This window comes from Lagenorhynchus albirostris, chromosome 7 (genome assembly GCF_949774975.1).
Source record: "Lagenorhynchus albirostris chromosome 7, mLagAlb1.1, whole genome shotgun sequence".
Taxonomy (NCBI): domain Eukaryota; kingdom Metazoa; phylum Chordata; class Mammalia; order Artiodactyla; family Delphinidae; genus Lagenorhynchus; species Lagenorhynchus albirostris.
Genome location: NC_083101.1, coordinates 80,496,853 through 80,514,690, shown reverse-complemented (window position 1 = coordinate 80,514,690; position 17,838 = coordinate 80,496,853). Strand labels below are relative to the sequence as shown.

At 52.4% G+C, this 17,838-nt stretch overlaps 1 protein-coding gene across 5 annotated transcripts; it reads left to right on the top strand.

Moving 5' to 3' along the window:
- Positions 1–5,521: 5,521 nt before the first annotated feature.
- Positions 5,522–17,677, top strand: NOL6 (nucleolar protein 6). 5 transcript variants are annotated; one of them, XM_060155235.1, is made up of 26 exons: positions 5,522–5,721; positions 6,780–6,980; positions 7,069–7,185; positions 8,632–8,811; positions 9,151–9,319; positions 9,536–9,670; positions 9,748–9,911; positions 9,998–10,118; positions 10,324–10,382; positions 10,465–10,566; positions 10,769–10,884; positions 11,055–11,232; positions 11,390–11,512; positions 12,064–12,212; positions 12,364–12,439; positions 12,679–12,819; positions 12,964–13,081; positions 13,163–13,317; positions 13,409–13,572; positions 13,966–14,118; positions 14,333–14,430; positions 15,224–15,348; positions 15,471–15,560; positions 15,926–16,120; positions 16,237–16,338; positions 16,512–17,677. In XM_060155235.1, the coding sequence occupies exons 1-26, from the start codon at positions 5,668–5,670 to the stop codon at positions 16,659–16,661; spliced, it is 3,435 nt and encodes a 1,144-aa protein (XP_060011218.1). In that variant the 5' UTR covers positions 5,522–5,667; the 3' UTR covers positions 16,662–17,677. The 5 variants fall into 5 exon arrangements, with proteins under 5 accessions (XP_060011218.1, XP_060011222.1, XP_060011219.1 ...); XM_060155236.1 differs by lacking the exon at positions 5,522–5,721 and adding an exon at positions 5,732–5,913; XM_060155237.1 differs by lacking the exon at positions 5,522–5,721 and adding an exon at positions 5,922–6,023.
- Positions 17,678–17,838: the final 161 nt, after the last annotated feature.

Here is a 17,838-nt window from a genome sequence, read left to right as displayed (position 1 = left end):
AATAAATTTATTTATTTTTGGCTGCATTGGGTCTTCGTTGCTGCACGAGGACTTCTCCCTAGTTGCGGCGAGCGGGGGGCTACTCTTCATTGCAGTGCACGGGCTTCTCGTTGCGGTGGCTTCTCTTGTTGCAGAGCATGGGCTCTAGGTGCACGGGTTTCAGTAGTTGTGGCACACGGGCTCAGTAGTTGTGGCTTGCGGGCTCTAGAGCTCAGGCTCAGTAGTTGTGGCACACGGGCTTAGCTGGTCCGTGGCATGTGGGATCTTCCCAGACCAGGGCTCAAACCCGTGTCCCCTGCATTGGCAGGTGGATTCTTAACCACTGTGCCACCAGGGAAGCCCTGATATATTATTAATGACTAAAGTCTTTACTCACATTTCCTTAGTTCTTACCTAAAGTCGCTTTTCTATTCCAGGATCCTATCCTAGATGCCATATTTAGTTTTCATGTTTTATTAGACTCCTCTTGACTGTGACAGTTTCTCAGACTTTCCTTGTTTTTGATGACCTTAAAAGTTTTGAAGAGTACTAGTCAAGGATACTGTAGAATGTCCCTCAGTTAGAATTTGTGATGTTTTTCTCATGATTAAACTGGAGTTTTGGGGTTTTGAAGGGGAGATCACAGGAGTAAAATGATATTTTCATCACATCATATCAAGAGCACATAATATCAACACGACGTAGTGTTGATATTGACCTCAGTCACCTGGCTGACAGAATATGTCAGCCACTCTTCTCCACTGTAAAGTTACTCCTTTTACCTCCTTTCTATACTGTACTCTTTAGAAGGAAGTCACTCTGCACAATCCACAATGAAAGAGCCCCTTCATTTTGTTGTTGTTATTTTTTCTCAGAGATGAGGCCTCAGTATTTTAAAGAATCATTCCTTAGCCTCCCAACTCTATTCCCTCAGTTTTGAGACTAAACTCCACTGGAATTAGAGCGTATTTTAGTCAATTCAGCCCCTCCTCCCCAAAGGATGGTGTTTGACTGGTTCTGACTTCCCCTCTTCCACCATTCAATTTAGGGAGATTGCTGACCTGGAAACGTGGGAGATGATGTTGACTCTTTTAATAGCAAGGCTGTGAGTAGACAAATAGGCAGAAAGTTCATCTTCAAAGCATTTCACCCACATAGACTCATCATAGCCCCACCCTGACCCAGAAGATGGCAGATCCCTAGCCTAAGTCACTGGAACATACACCTGGCACCCAGACCAGAAGCCTGTCTCTGGACTCAGATCAACTCACAAACTCATACTAAATATTCACAATGCCATGACCCTAAGATGGGTGACTAATAAACATATACCTATCTAGGAAGCTCACAGCCTAGTGTGTTAATGAGTTGCGTACTTAAGACTCCATGCTCACATCAGAGGAACTCAAATTCCATGGAACTTGTCTCATGGCTTTTTATCTCAGCAGGTAAGACATTGTTTATTTGTAGGTTACAACTGTGTCTTATTCATCCCTGGATCCTCAGCAACCAGCACACTGTCTGACACAAAATAAACACTAAGTAATTGTTCTCATGGGCTCACGGCCAAGGGCAGGAAGATAATCAGTAACAACAACAAATCACAAATTGAACCCCACCCTCCACCCCTCCCCCCGTGTCTAATAGGGTCTCTCAGACACATGCTCAAGGTTATAAATTCCAGAAGGACAACAGATCTTTCTCATAACCATATACAAGCTACTATAATGTTTGGTGCATAGTGGGTACTTACAACACAAAGAATGAATGGCAGAGATAGCTTCCTAGAGCTTTCTTATAGTTTCACGACAGGTAGAGATTGACTTGACTGACTGGTGCCCTCTAGTGGCAAAGAAAACAGGACCTTCACCCCCTAATCTGTACGGCATCACCTAGTATTCTCCAACCAGGGCTCCTATAAAGAATCTATTACCTTTCTTCCAAAAAGAAAAGATGTGGAAATCTTGGTGAAATAACTGAGAGAGAGGGTTATTTGCTTTATAAAGGTTAATTCTGACCTTATAGAATGACTTTTTTTTTTTGGCCATGCTGCTCGGCTTGCAGGATCTCAGTTCCCCAACCGGGATTGAACCCGGGCCATGCAGTAAAAGCCCAGAATCCTAACCACTAGGGCTCCAGGGAACTCCCTAGAATGACTTTTTTAAAAGAGTCCACCGTTTTTGTTTTTGTTTTTCATTCTGCATATGTTAATACATGTAAGTTTTGAATAGTGCTCTTAAGGAGCCCCAGTCTTCCTTTGATAACAACAGCTAACATTTGTTATGCATCAGTATGTGACAGGCTCTGCACATGCAGTAAACCTCATTTAATTCTCACAAAAATCCTCGACATGGTCATTACTAGAATATCTAAATCTTAGGGAGGTTAAGAAAGTTACTCAAGGTCACCCAGTGAGTGAATGGCAGAACCTGAAGTTGAACCTTGGCCATCCCACTTTAGTGTGACTGCTTTTAACCACCATGCTGTAATGTTAGTGTGACTGCTTTTAACCACCATGCTGTAATGTTCCTAGTCTAATGTGCCCACAGCAATCTGTACATATCATATCACCCCCGTGCTCTACTGCAACTATTTGTTTACATTTTTCTCCCAGCCTGTGAGTTGCTCTTAAGAAAGAGCCATTTGGGCTTCCCTGGTGGCGCAGTGGTTGAGAGTCCACCTGCCGATGCAGGGGACACCCGGTCCGGGAAGATCCCACATGCCACGGAGCGGCTGGGCCCGTGAGCCATGGCCACTGAGTCTGCGCGTCCGGAACCTGTGCTCCGCAATGGGAGAGGCCACAACAGGGAGAGGCCCGCATACCGCAAAAAAAAAAGAAAGAGCCATTCATTCATTCAACAAATATTTATTGAGGGCCTGCTATGTGACAGGCCCTGTGCTAAATGCCAAGGATACAGTAGTGAATGAGACACAAATGACTGGGTCCTGCCCTCATGGAGCTGACATTCTAGTGATTGAGACAGAAACAGACAAAAACAAGAAATTAGTAGACAAATAACATTGCAAGTTTTGGTGAGTACTAATGAAGGTGATTGGGGGGGCTAAGATGGAAACTGTTGGGGTGGATGCAATGTTAAGTGGAGGCAGGGGCTTCCCTGGTGGCGCAGTGGTTGAGAGTCCGCCTGCTGAAGCAGGGGACATGGGTTCGTGCCCTGGTCCAGGAAGATCCCACATGCCGCAGAGCGGCTGGGCCCGTGAGCCGTGGCCACAGAGCCTGCGCGTCTGGAGCCTGTGCTCCGCAACGGGAGAGGCCACAACAGTGAGAGGCCCGCGTACCGCAAAAAAATTAAAAATTAAAAATTAAAAAATTAAATAAATGGAGGCAGGGTCAGAAGAAACCTCGCTGAGGTTACTTTTAAATGTAAGAGCAGGGACTAGCCTGTGAAATGTGAAGGCAAGAGCATTATTCCAGATTTCTGGCTTGTAATCATCATGTCTTATTTATCTTTATCCTTGACACAGCACAGGGCTGACATTTCTTAAGTATCATCCAGTGTGGAATGAATGGTTGACCAATCTCTGGCCCCTTTGGTCTTCCTCCGACTGCCACAGTGGTGCTTTCTCCTCTCAATCAATTCAAAGTCAAATCATGCTTCAAGACTTAGCACCAGCCCCATCTCCTCCAGGAAACCTTCCTTAAATATCAAAATACTCTTCAGGTATAAAGAAGGAAATCCTACCATTTGTGACATTTAAAGCCCCACTGATGAGTTTTTAAAAGGAGAGTGGCATGATAGGATTTTAGTTGCAGAATACTCATTCTGGTAACCGTGTGGAATGGATTGAAGAAGGACAAGACCACTTTTGTGAAAATTCCTTTAAAAGCCATTGCATAAAATATCCTATGCTATTAGAAGTTGGGATAGTGGTTACTGTTGGGGGGCAGTGACTAGACGGCAGAATGAAGGGAGATTGGCAAGGTGCAGGAAATGTTCTGCTTTTTTTTTTTTTTTCTGGAAGCTGATTACATGTGTATGTTTGGTTTGTGAATATCCAAGCTGTATCCTTGAGATATGTGAATTTTTCTATATGTGTATTGTACTTCAATAAAAAAGATTAAAAGAAAAAGTTATTAAATGAAACTGTCCTATATTCCTCAAAACTGTTGTCAAAAAAACAACAGGGCTTCCCTGGTGGCGCAGTGGTTGAGAGTCTGCCTGCCAATGCAGGGGATGCAGGTTCGTGCCCCGGTCCGGGAAGATCCCACATGCTGCGGAGCGGCTGGGTCCATGAGCCATGAGCCTGTGCGTCCAGAGCCTGTGCTCTGCAACGGGAGAGGCCACAACAGTGAGAGGCTCGTGTACCACAAAAACAACAACAAAAACAAAAACAAAAACCCACAACAACAAAAAAACCTCACAAAAAACAAAAAAGGGAGAGCTAAGAAAATGTTCCAGATTAAGAGAGAGAAAAGAAACATGATGACTAAATAGATACCTGATCTTGCACTGCGAAATAAAACGCTGCTATGTAAGGTTATTGGGATAATTGCAAAATTTGACTATGGACTTTATATAATGGCATTGAATCAAGGTTAAATTTACTGAATTTTATAATTGAATTATGACTACATAAGAGATAGTCCTTATTCTTGGTAGACACAGGCCAAAGTACTTAGGCATGGTTTTTAAGAACCATTGATTCTCAAATGGTTATGATAAATAATAAAACATAAATACACAGGGACTTCCCCAGTGGTCCAGTAGTTAAGAATCTGCCTTCCAATACAGGGGACGTGGGTTCGACCCCTGGTCAGGGAACTAAGATCCCACATGTCATGGGGCAACTAAGCCCACGTGCCACGCAGCTACTGAGCCCGTGTGCTCTAGAGCCTGCACGCCACAACTAGATAGCCTGCGCGCCACAAAGATCCCACATGCCGCAAGGAAGATCCCGCCTGCCACAACTAAGACCCGATGCAGCCAAATAAATAAATAAATATTAAACAAATAAATCTCAGGCGTCTAAAAAAAACCATAAAGAGGAAACAAATTTGGTAAAACATCAACACTAAGTTATGGTGGGTAGGTGAAGGGTATATGGGCGTTCATCATAATATTATAGCAACGCTTCAGTAGACTTGGAAAATGTAATAAACTGGAAAAAAGCTGTTACATTATTCTAGGCACAAGATGATGTGATGCGCACCAAACTCGGCAGTAAATACAGAGTACAGTGAATAAACTCAAGATATACTTTGGAAGTGGAACTGACGAGATTGGTTAATTGATAAGATGAGAAAAGAAAAGGACTCACTGGCGTTAAGTAAGCAAACCCTCCCCAGAGGGCCCAATCTAGCCCCGCCCTTCCCCTTTCGACCCAAACGGAGGAAGTGAGGAAAAGGAAGCGACCGCCAAGTTACGAGCATGCTTCAGGCCTGGCGTCGCAAGGAGGCCGTAAATCGGAAAACCCTATTTGGCCCCTCCCCCATAATGGGCGGCCCCGGAGAGTGACAGAAACCAATGACAAGCGACTCGTCGGGCACTCACCCTATGGCTCTTGAACTGGGTGGAGTCCTGTGCCACGAGGCTAGCTTCCGCTCTCCGCAGCAAAGCTGCCGCTCTGGGCTGCATATCTGACGCGGTTTGGGCATTTCTGTCAACGTGGGAAGAAGTTGTGCAGAGCAAGTGGACTTTAAACCCGGAGTGCGGGAGCAGTACGGGAGGGATGGGCCCCGCACATAAGGGAGCGCAGCATCGCGGAACTGCCGGGGAGCCGGAGGTGGGTGAGCCATCTGGGAGGAAGGAATGCGCAACGTGTCGGAGATGGCAGAACCTAACAGTTCTCTAGCGAGGGCACGAGAACGGTCCCTTCTGGAAGAGCCCCATTTCCCCTGATGCTTCCAGCCCAGGGTACCGAGACAATCAGAGCTTGCTAAAGGAGATGGAACTTGGCATTATCCGGATGGAAATAGTAAAGACAATTGAGCTTCTCTCTGTTTGCTAGCTCTACACCTTGAAACTGAAAAAAAACCCACCCCCTTCTGCGGCTTGGGTCTTTTTCTTGACGAAGTCCTCCTGGAGGTTGGACGGGATCTTCTTTCCTCTTGTGTCTAGTTTTGTGCTCTCCACGTGGTGGCGCTCCTGGAGCGCTACAGTAAGGCTCTCCAGGGTGTGGGATCGTGGAGGGGGGCGGGGCCCAGGGCTGTAGGGGAGAAGGTTTGGGATCCTGCAGCCCAGGGTTCGAAGCCTGCTCACAGTTTAGGCATACCAACTGGAACCTCTAGCTCACTGGGCTTCGTTCGGGTGTCCGTTTTCTGCTAGGATTATTGTGAGGATTGGATGATTTCACTGAGTGTGTCCTTCAGAGTCAGTAGGCTCTTCCATCATTGAGCACTTAATGTGTACTTATATAGTTTATAGTCAGGGCTTGCTGGGGCAGGGTGTGTGTGTGTGTGTGTGTAACCTGGCAGGATTTGGATAGAGCAAGAGTGGAGATGGCATTTGCAAAGTCCCAGGATTAACCCAGCAGAAGAGGAAGCTCCTGGTACTTACAAGGACCTGAGGCATTGCTTGGTGCATGGCCCAGTCAGCTACTACCCCTAGCAACTTGTGCTATCAGGTAGATGGGGAACCCTCAACTCAGGGAGATTTCAGCATAGAGCTCAGTAATGTTCTTTTAAGTAAAAGTTATTCTGAGTTTTACACAGTCTGACTCCTATTCAAGAGAGCCCAGGAGCAGGTAAAGCCTTTACCCACATCCTGTCATGGTGGCACGTCAGGCAGTGGACGCTAGATATCTGTGATGTCACCCTGGGTTCTCCCTCTCATTGGCCACAGGTGATGGTGTCAGCTCTGGAAGGCATAGGCAAGGAGAGGAAGAAGGAATCCTCAAAGAAGCGTTCTGGTTCTCCAGTGGAGGGCCTCCTGCAGCCCGTGAAGCTCAGCCGGGCAGAACTGTACAAGGAGCCTACCAATGAGGAGCTGAATCGCCTTCGGGAGACTGAGAGTCTGTTCCATTCCAGCTTGCTTCGTTTACAGGTACCATTGGGTGGTTGGGAATTGGGTTAGAGAGGTGGGCCTGAGACACTGAGGCTGAAGTACTACTCACCCCTGCCGCTTCTTACAGGTAGAGGAGCTACTGAAGGAAGTGAGGCTGTCAGAGAAGAAGAAAGAGCGGATTGATGCTTTCCTACAGAAGGTCAACCAGCGGATCATGAGGGTGCCCTCAACCCCTGAGACAGAGGTAAGGCAGGTAGTGGAGGGAACTGGAAAGCCCAGAAGAGGTCCTTAGGGGCCTTGTTATTCTCTGAAGGGGATGGGGTGCTAGGGAGCTCATTCTCACTGCCAGGAGTCTCAGCTAGGAGTGCAGTCAATTATGTGTTCATTCATTTAGCAAACACTTACGTGCCTTGCAGTAGTTGTGTTCTTAGGGTACATCAGTGAACAAAGCAGCCTATGTTCTAGTATTAGACTTATGGACGATAGATAATGAACACGACAAGTAAACTGTATGGCAGTGTTAGATGGTGGTAAGTACTATGGAAAAAGGAAGAAGAACAAGGTAAGGGGATTATGGGAATATCAGAGGGTGAGAGTATTTGGCAACTTTAAGTAGCGTGGTTGAGGTAGGCCTTATTGAAGTGACATTTGTGTGAAGGAAGTGAGTCAGGTATATAGATATCTAAGGAAGGGAAGGGAAGGGAAGGGATTCCAGGAAGGGAAAACAGCCAACACAAAGGTTCAAAGGCAAGAATAGGTCTGGTATGATGAGTTGGGAGATTGGGATTGACATATATACACTAATATACATAAGATGGATAACTAAAAAGAACCTGCTGTATAAAAAAATAAAGTTAAACTAAAAAATTAAAAAAAAAGAATAGGTCTGGTACATTCCTTGGAAAGAATGAGGGGAAGATAGAAGGAGGTAAGTTCAGAAAGGTTATGGAGGAGGGGGCATATCACGCAGGGCCTTGTGCACCAAAACAAGGACTTTGGCTGTTGCCCTGGATAAGATGGGGAATAACTGCAGGCATTTTGTTTGTGATCTAACTTCAGTATTAAAAAGTTCACCCAGGTTTTTGCGTTAAAAGTAGAATGGAGGGGGCTTCCCTGGTAGCGCAGTGGTTGAGAGTCCGCCTGCCGATGCAGGGGACACAGGTTCGTGCCCCGGTCCGGGAAGATCCCACATGCCGGTCTGGGAAGATCCCACATGCCACAGAGCGGCTGGGCCGTGAGCCACGGCCGCTGAGCCTGCGCGTCCAGAGCCTGTGCTCTGCAACGGGAGAGGCCACAACAGTGAGAGGCCCGCGTACCGCAAAAAAAAAAAAAAAAAAGTAGAATGGAGGGGGACAAAGGTGAAATCAAGGAGACTAGTTAGAAACCTATTGTACAATGATCCACTGAAAAATGGCTCAGACTAGGGTAGAGTAGAGAAGTGGTCAGTGTCTGGATACCTTTTGAAAGTGAAATGGGTGTTCTTAACAGAGATGAGTCAAGATGATTTAAATGTTTTTAGCTTGAGCAGCTAGTATGGAGTTGTCTTAATGGGGAAGACATGTTTATAGGAAGATCAGAAGTTTGGTTTCAAACATTTTGACATGTTGAATTTGAGATGTCTACTAGACATCAAGGGGACATGTTAGGAAGGCAGTCAAATTAATACGTGTCACTGTCTCTGTCCCCACAGCTGACCAACCAGGCATGGCTCCGGGATGGGGTTCGAGTCCCCCTCCACCAAGTGCCCTATACTGTGAAGGGCTGTTTCCGCTTCCTGCCCCCAGCCCAGGTCACTGTTGTGGGCAGTTACCTTCTGGGCACCTGCATCCGGCCAGACATCAATGTGGATGTGGCATTGACCATGCCCAGGGTGAGGTTCAGAGTCTGGGGAATGGAGAGGTCTGCCATTTCACCACCTACAAATCCCTCGATCCCTCTCTTTTTCCCACCTCTCGCTTGCCGGGGCATTGAAATCTGAATTCTAAATCCAAAGAACAGACCACTGCAGTTGTCCTGAGGGAGCTTAGATTTGCCATTTGGAACTTTGTCTTCCTCATCTGAGTTGTGGTATTGCTAGCCGTGGCTTAAGCATCCTGGCCAGCAGATGGGGTTGGCAAGCTTTGACCTTGGCTTCATCTCGGCCCCCAAGTTCTCCAACAACGAGGACTTAAGTGACTGGCCATCTCTCTCTTCTCCTGACCCCCTCCAGGAGATCCTACAGGACAAGGATGGGCTGAACCAGCGCTACTTCCGCAAGCGTGCCCTCTACCTGGCCCACTTGGCTCACCACCTGTCCCAAGACCCACTCTTTGGCAGTGTTCGCTTTTCCTACACCAATGGCTGCCACCTGAAACCCTCGCTGCTGCTGCGGCCGCATGGTGGGATGCATATACCGGGTGGAGGGCACCGTATGGGTTGACAAATCCAGTGGGGGAGGAACTAGGGCCTCAAGTCCACGGTGAGAAGCTTGGGCCTCAAGTTGGAGGGGAAAGGTGTAAGGCCCTCAAATGGGGAGTGGGGGCGGTGTGGGTGGTACAGGGGCTCCTCCGGCTCCAGGGGGCCTCAGGGTCTCAGCATCTGCCATCTACCCCCAGGGAAGGATGAGCGTCTGGTCACTGTCCGTCTGCATCCATGCCCTCCACCTGACTTCTTCCGCCCGTGCCGCCTGCTGCCGTCCAAGAACAATGTGCGGACTGCCTGGTACCAAGGGCAGAGTCCTTCAGGGGATGGTGAGTATCAAGGTGGAGTTGGAGGGAAGGGTCTTGCGGGGACTTCTCCTCTCACGACTTCCCCTTTCCTCCCACAGGTAGCCCAGAGCCCCCCACCCCCCACTATAACACATGGGTCCTGCAGGACACAGCCCTTGAGTCCCATGCGCAGCTGCTATCTACCGTGCTGGGTTCAGCCTCGGGGCTGAAGGATGGTGTGGCACTTCTGAAGGTCTGGCTGCGGCAGCGGGAACTGGACAAGGTGAGTGGGGACTGGCCCAGCTTCCCTGCCTCACTGAGTGGTGGGTTGGCTCTGAGCTCCGGCCTTTCCCTCCGTCTCCCCCTCAGGGCCTGGGAGGATTCAGTGGGTTCCTTGTCTCCATGCTGGTTGCCTTCCTGGTGTCTACACACAAGATCCATACCACCATGAGCGGCTACCAGGTCCTGAGAAGCACCTTGCAGTTTCTGGGTGAGGCGGCTGGACTCGGAAAGGCCAAGGGCCCCACTGATACCCATCAGGGATCATTCGGTCTCTGGTCCTCAGACAGAGGAGCAAACCGAATCCCAGAGGCAGGCAGTTGCAGCCACCTGTCCGGAGGGTGGGTGTCACGAGGGCTGGGTCCCTAGGGAGGGGGATACCTTCTGACACACCCACCTTCTCTGGCTCATTTCAGCCAGTACAGATCTGACGGTCAACGGGATCAGTTTGTGCTTCAGCTCAGATCCATTCCTGGTGAGTAGGGCAGTGCTGAGTCTGGGCAAGGCATCCTGAAGTTAAGGCCCAGCCCTGACTGGCTTCTCTCTCCCCCTCCCAGCCGGCCCTGGCTGACTTCCACCAGGCCTTCCCTGTTGTCTTCCTGGACTCCTCAGGCCGTCTCAACCTCTGTGCTGATGTCACTGCCTCCACTTGCCACCAGGTACAGGTGTCACCCACTCCTGGCCTCCCCAGATGTCCCAGCCCAGACCCTGTCCCTTCTGCCAGCACCAGAACCCCAGAAACTCCTCTCCAGAGACCTTTGGTCAGGCACGTCTCTGGGTCTGGGCCCTGTGTTCCGTAAGGGGAGGGGTGCAGTGCTGGTGGTCTCACGCGGGAGTTCCCTCCTTACTCTGTGGCCCCAGGTGCAGCACGAGGCACGGCTGTCTATGGTGTTGCTGGACAGCAAAGCGGACGATGGGTTCCAGCTGCTGTTGATGACTCCCAAACCTATGGTCCGGGCTTTTGACCACATACTGCAGTAAGTTTCGGGGTGCCAGGATATGCCAGTGAGTCCTGTGTCCCTGGGGCTAGTGATGGGGCAAAGGTCCTCAGGCAAGTGCTCAGATAGATCATCCTGGGGGTGGGGGTGGTGATACTTGGGACCAGCAGTACCTGATTCCCCCTCATTGTCCCTCTCTGCCCCCCCAGTCTCCGTCCACTGAGTCGCCTGCAGGCAGCGTGTCACCGACTAAAGCTGTGGCCAGAGCTGCAGGATCATGGTGGGGACTATGTCTCAGCTGCTTTGGGCCCACTAACCACCCTTCTGGAGCAGGGCCTGGGGTCCCGGCTGCACCTGCTGGCCCACTCTCGGCCCCCAGTCTCAGAGGTGAGATGGTGTTGGTTGGGGAGTTTGTGGGACCGAGGGGGTTGGACCCAGGGTCCCAAGAGATACAAAAGACACACCATCCCTCTCATTAGAAAGTGGGTTTCCAGACCAAGCTGTGGGATGCTTGGATTGAGCTCAGCCTTTCTACATCCTACAGTGGGACATCAGCCAGGATCCACCGAAACACAGAGACTCCGGGGTCCTGACCCTGGGATTGCTCCTCCGGCCTGAGGGGCTGACCAGTGTTCTTGAGCTGGGTCCAGAGGCTGACCAGCCTGAGGTGAGGAGCCCTGGAGTCTGAGGGGTGATTTGGTCCTGTCTTGCATTGGAAGGAGTGGAGTGGACTGTCCTCATGCCACCTGGATTGAGGCCTGTCAGGAGACTTCTTTCTTTTTTCTCTTTTTTGCAAGATTTATTTATTATCTATTTAGTTAGTTTATTTTTGGCCGCATTGGTTCTTAGTTGCGGCACGCGGGATCTTTGTTGAGGCATGCAGGATCTTCCATTGTGTTTCACGGGCTTCTCTCTAGTTGTGGCGTGTGGGATTTTTCTCCCTAGCTGTGGCGTTCAGGCTCCAGGGCGCATGGGCTCTGTAGTTTGCGGCACGCAGGCTGTCTCGTTGAGGTACGCGAGCTCTGTAGTTGTGGCACGCGGGCTTAGTTGCTCCGCGGCATGTGGCATCTTATTTCCCCGACCAGGGACTGAACCCACATCCCCTGCCTTGTACGGCGGATTCTTTACCGCTGGACCACCAGGGAAGTCCCCTGTTGGGAGATTTCTGACAGAGCCCTTCTTTGTTGATCTCTACCACTACCCCTTTCCTCTTCCCAGGCTGCTGACTTCCGCCAGTTCTGGGGATCTCGCTCCGAGCTTCGGCGTTTCCAGGATGGAGCCATTCGGGAAGCTGTGGTCTGGGAGGCAGCCTCTATGGCCCAGAAGCGCCTTATTCCCCACCAGGTGGTCACTCATCTCTTAACGCTGTGAGTGTTAGCATCTGCATGCCAGGAGGCAGCCATGGGCTGGGGAGCCTTTTAGGAGGGTCTGGCCCAAGCTTTTGGGGTGAGCAGCCCACATCCAGTAGCTCTCGGCATGGCCCCCAGTGCCCACACTGTGCCTGTGCCCCTTTTCCAGCCATGCTGACATCCCAGATACCTGTGTCCACTATACGGGGGGCCTCCTGGATGCACTGATTCAAAGCCTGAAAGAGGTAAGGGCCCTGATTTAGGGCTTGCGTTAAGGCTAGGGACTGTAGAGTAAGCAGCCTGTGTGGCTGGATTTGGGGGTGGGGATGGGGGTGGAGAGCCCCATCTTAGCCAGGCTGCACTTCCCAGAGCGTCCAGCAGGGGACTCCCTGGCTCTGCAGCAGCAGCCTGAGCCATGGCTGTATCCCAGGTGGTGGGGCTCTTCTGAAAGGTCGTGCCCTCCTGTCTTTCTTTTCCCTCTCAGACCTCCAGCACAGGTGAGGAAGCCCTGGCAGCTGCGGTGCGTTGCTACGATGACCTCAGTCGCTTGCTGTGGGGACTGGAAGGTCTGCCGCTGACCGTGTCTGCCGTGCAGGGAGCTCACCCAGTGCTGCGCTACACTGAGGTGAGGCGCAAGGGGCAGGGAGCTCTTTCTGCTTCGTGACACCCACCTCTGCTCCACTCACCCGGTATTCTCCCTTCCAGCTTCTTGACTCTGGGCACTCCCTCCCAGTCCCAGGCCTCTTCCTCAGCCCCCCTTCTTCCATAGGTGTTCCCACCAACCGCAGTCCGGCCAGCCTACTCCTTCTATGAACAGCTGCAAGAGCGGGCCTCACTGTTGCCCCGGCCTGACAAGCCCTGTCCAGCCTACGTGGAGCCCATGACTGGTGAGGGAGCTCTTGCGAGGGGGTGAGAGGGACTGTTCTCACCCCAGGCCGCAGGCTGAGGCCTCTCACTCTTCTCCACAGTGGTATGTCACCTGGAGGGCAGTGGGCAGTGGCCGCAGGATGCTGAGGCCATACGGAGGGTCCGGGCTGCCTTCCAGCTGCGCCTGGCAGAGCTGCTGACGCAGCAGCATGGGCTGCAGTGCCGCGCCACAGCCACGCACACCGATGTCCTCAAGGTTCGGCTGGTGCAGGGCAGGGATACCCAGGGAGGGAGGGGACAGGGGTGTCAGGGTGGCCTGCCTCCCATGCCATCCCCTCTTCCAACAGGATGGGTTTGTGTTCCGGATTCGTGTGGCCTATCAGCGGGAGCCCCAGATCCTGAGGGAGATGCGGAGCCCCGAGGGGATCATCTCCTTGAGGGACACTCCCGCCTCCCTCTGCCTTGAGAGGGACACTAGGCAGTTGCCTCTGCTCACCAGCACCTTGCATGGGTATGGCCACCCCCACAGGCTCTTATGTCCGTAGACCCTTTCCTGGCCCCATTCTGCTCTCCTGGCCATCTGTCTCGCTGGAAGGCCGGTTGGAGAGATGAGTTCTGGAGTCAGGCAAGTGCCAGAACCCTGGCCCTGCCACTTCACTGGCTGTGTCCCTTGGGCAGGATTCCCCCTCCCCTCAACCTTATCTTTCTCACCTGTAAAATGGGAATCATGCTAGGACCAACCTCTTGGGGTACTAATTAGAAAGATGTGAGATGATACGTGTAATGCATTAGCACAGAAGCTAGTGTTGGGTAAAGTTGAGAAAGTAGCAACAGCGGGGCTGAAACACTGTTCTTGGGCCCTGAGGGCCTCACTGTCATGGCCACTACCCTCCTCTCCCCGCAGACTCCAGCAGCAGCACCCAGCCTTCTCGGGTGTGGCTCGGCTGGCCAAGCGGTGGGTGCGCGCCCAGCTCCTAGGTGAGGAGCTCACGGATGAGAGCCTGGACCTGGTGGCTGCTGCCCTTTTCCTGCACCCTGAGCCCTTCACCCCTCCCAGGTGATTCCCTCCACCTTTCCCCTAGCCAGGAAGTTCCACTGGGGCCAGCTTTCATCCCCCGTGCTTCAGTCCACATGGGAGAGGTGGCTGAACCAAGGGACAGAAGGGGTTCTAACCCCTGCAATCCATACCAGGGGGGCCTAGGCTCTCTGGGCCGCGGGGGGTCTGGGCATGTGTGACTGGCCCAGATGCTTTGCTTACCCCTTCCTCTCAGCTCCCCCCAGGTGGGCTTCCTTCGGTTCCTTTTCCTGATATCAACCTTTGATTGGAAGAACAACCCCCTAATTGTCAACCTCAATAATGAGCTCACTGGTAAGTGGTAGGATCAGGGTCGGACTAGTGCAAGAACTACCCTTTGTGGATTGTAGAATAGGGCAGGCAAGGGTTTTCCCTGTCAGTCTGTTAGGTTTTCTGTCTGCCTCCCCTATCCCGGATATCCACTCCTGACCCTGACTGCCTGGGGGTAGGGAATTATTAAGGAGGAAGAGGACCAAATCAAGCCTTTAGGGAGCTCCAAGACTGTAGAGATATGGTTTGCCCACGTGATGATCAGAAACACAGCGGACTGGGGATGGTAAGCAGGCTACCTGGGGGGCTGTGAAGGGAAGAGGAGAGAGGAAGAGGGGCTCTGAACACCAGGTGAGAAGTCTTACGGTGGGGAGCAGGGAACGGTTCAGGCTAGAATACATGCCCAGACCTCTTGGGTCCGGGATCGGTGGCGGGGGGGGTGGTGAGTGATGATTTCTGGTTGTAATATGAGGAGCTTCTGGTCCCAGCAGAGAGGAAGGTATCAGCTTTCTAATTCCCCAGGTGTGTGGGAGCCCAGGGTAGGAAGGGGCCAGGGGCAGGCCTCAGCTTGTGCAGGCCCAGAAAGCAGACTAGGGTGCAAGGCAGTGGAAAATTCTGCTTCTGGTCCCAGGCTGGGAGTTTAACACCCTGCCCAGTTGAGGCAGATGCGGTGTCCCTTTCATCGCTTTTGCCATTTGGGGGATGTTGGAACGTCCCTGTGATGGGCAGCTGCTAAGTGTACAGTAGGAGGACCCAGGGCAGTAGAGGGTGTCTGGGGGGAGGAGTAGGCTGACCCAAGACCCTCTCTCCTCTGCAGCGGAGGAGCAGGTGGAGATCCGCAGTGTCTTCCTGGCAACCCGGACAAAACTTCCCGTCATGGTCATCATTACCCCCCAGGATCGCAAAAGCTCTGTATGGACACAGGGTGGACCCTCGCCCCAGGTTTAATTTCATTCCTGCTCCCAAATGTGTGGTTTTCTCCCCCAAGGAAAAAGCAGGCCCAGCCTGAGCTATGAGAGACCTGTGGTCAGGTGTGACCTTTCTGATGTATGTGTGTCCCCCAGATCCTACACCAGCTCATGGTCCTGGCAGCCGAGGCCTTGCCTGTCCTAGAGAAGCAGCTAATGGATCCCCAGGGTCCTGGGGACATCAGGGTAAGCCCCGGGCCCAGACTGACTCCAGGGGCTCTGGGGACTCTGCCTTTGAACCATGGAAGTCTGGAGCTCTAGGGGCCCCTGTCTGGTGAGACTGAATCCAGAGAAGGCGTTGCAGCTGCCCACGGCGCCTGGCAGTGGGGGAGCCTGCAGGAGAATCGGGGCCCTGGCTTCACACTTCTACCCTGCTCTCCTCCTGGGGACCCAAGCTGCCACCAACTGGGTCTTGTTGTTCCTGCCTTCAAATGAGCATTTTGGCCCATAGTGGGCGGGTCAGACAAAAGGGAAGGGGGGAGCCAGAGTGGGCATGTGGAGGGGTTTGTGGTCCAGTTCCCAGCTCCCAAGTGGGCACTACCCCTCCTCAGACAGTGTTCCGGCCACCGTTGGACATGTACGATGTGCTGATCCACCTGTCTCCCCGCCACATCCCCCGGCACCGCCAGGCTGTGGACTCGCCAGCTGCCTCCTTCTGCCGGGGCCTGCTTAGTGAGCCGGGGCCTTCCTCCTTGATGCCCGTGCTGGGCTACGATCCTCCTCAGCTCTACCTGGCGCAGCTCAGGGTAGGTCCTCAAGGGCTGACTGACCCTGGGGAGGGGACATCCAGGTGGAGCTGGGGCCGTGGGGGTGGCTCTCAGGTGTCCACCTGTAATCTTGTCTCTGTCCTGCCTTTTCCTAGGAGGCCTTTGGGGACCTGGCCCTTTTCTTCTATGACCAGCATGGCGGAAAGGTGATCGGTGTCCTCTGGAAGCCCACCAGCTTCCAGCCCCAGCCGTTAAAGGTGAGCTGGCTGGGGACAGTTGTCTGTTCCTGAGTGTGTACATGTGTTCCACATGGGCATGTGTGTCTGTGTGTGGTTCCACGAGTGACCCGGTGGCGGGTGTGAAACGTGTTTTGGTGTCTCTGCGTGTGCCTCTCGTGACACCTCCATCTACATTTCTCTGATGCTCTCAGGCCTCCAACACAAAGGGGCGCATGGTGGTGTTTCAAGGTGGGGAGCTGGTGATGGTGCCCAATGTAGAAGCCATCCTGGAGGACTTTGCCATCCTGGGCGAAGGCCTTGTCCAGGCTGTGGAGGCCCGAAGTGAGAGGTGGACCGTGTGACCTCCAGCCCAGGAGCAAGCTGTAGATGGACAACAGGACTGCAGACCTCTGGAGCAAGATGTCAATGCCGTGACCACCCTTGCTGCGTATGGACCGTCCAAGGAGGGCTTGCTGGCCCGAGCATGCTGAATCATCCCCAACAAAGCCCTGTCCCAGTTTCCTGTCTGATGCCCCAGCATTGGGGCAGGGGCCATGGTGTCCTGTGGAGCCCCCTGAATGAACCCAGGAGATCCATCTACTTGTCAGCCTGGCCTGGGCCTTTTTTATTTTTTCCTTCCCAGGCTGCTCCCAGAAGCCCGGAGAAGAGGCTGTGTGCCCAGGGCTGAGGCTCTGTCCCCACCCCTCTGCCAGGATGTGTGCCTCGACCTCAGTATGCCCTTCGGTGCATCGTCAGGCCTTTTAAATGGGGCTCAGAGAAGGTGTGGCACTGCCTGAGAGTCACAGAGCACCAGCACTGAGCAGTGGAGAGGGGGCTACGTGGGATGAATACACCGCATTGAAGGGGCACAATGCCCTCCTGGGTTGGTTCCACTGCATCCCGGGGTGGGGACATGGAAAAGCACAGAGGACAGGAAGGGGCTGGGTGGGTGAAGGGGTGAGGGGGACTGGTGGTCCCCCATCCAGGAGAGATGCAGAAAGCACTGATTGCTGCCCTGGCCTCTGGTGTCTGACCCCCTCAGGCTCTGTGCTCCTGCAGTGGTGGTGCAGAGGTGAGTGGGACCCAAGACCTGCTCTCCAGGAGCTCCCAGTGCCCTGGGGGAGGGGGTGCTGATTCCTTTCAGTCTGGTCCACACCCCCTTTGCAGCAGCCTCTCCCTAATCCTGGCTTTTTCCAGACTCAGCTCAAACAGTGACTCCTCCTTAAGCGCTTCCTTGCCCTCAGCCTAAGGTGCGCTTTCTCTCCTCTGAAACATTAGAGCAATTACTGCCTGTTAATTTCTCTTTGCAGTCACGTACAGTGGCGTGAACTCCCTTGTTTTAAACTGTGATTTAAAATTAAATCATCTAATTTCCCTATGTTATTGGCTTGTCTGCCTTTTCTGCGTGGTTTTGACCTTGTCTCCTACGTGTCAGCTCTTTGAGGGCAGGAAACATATTTGAACAGATTTCATGGCACCTAGTACAGTGCTCTGCCCAAGTAGGATACAGGTGTGTGCAGAAGGGGCACCTGGCCCAGG

Excerpts from the sequence above, each read along its gene's own strand:
- NOL6 (XM_060155235.1), top strand. The coding sequence starts at position 5,668 with ATGGGCCCCGCACATAAGGGAGCGCAGCATCGCGGAACTGCCGGGGAG. Across the intron at positions 8,812-9,150 it reads TGGCATTGACCATGCCCAGG|GAGATCCTACAGGACAAGGA; the intron begins GTGAGGTTCAGA and ends GACCCCCTCCAG. Across the intron at positions 13,082-13,162 it reads CTACGTGGAGCCCATGACTG|TGGTATGTCACCTGGAGGGC; the intron begins GTGAGGGAGCTC and ends TCTTCTCCACAG.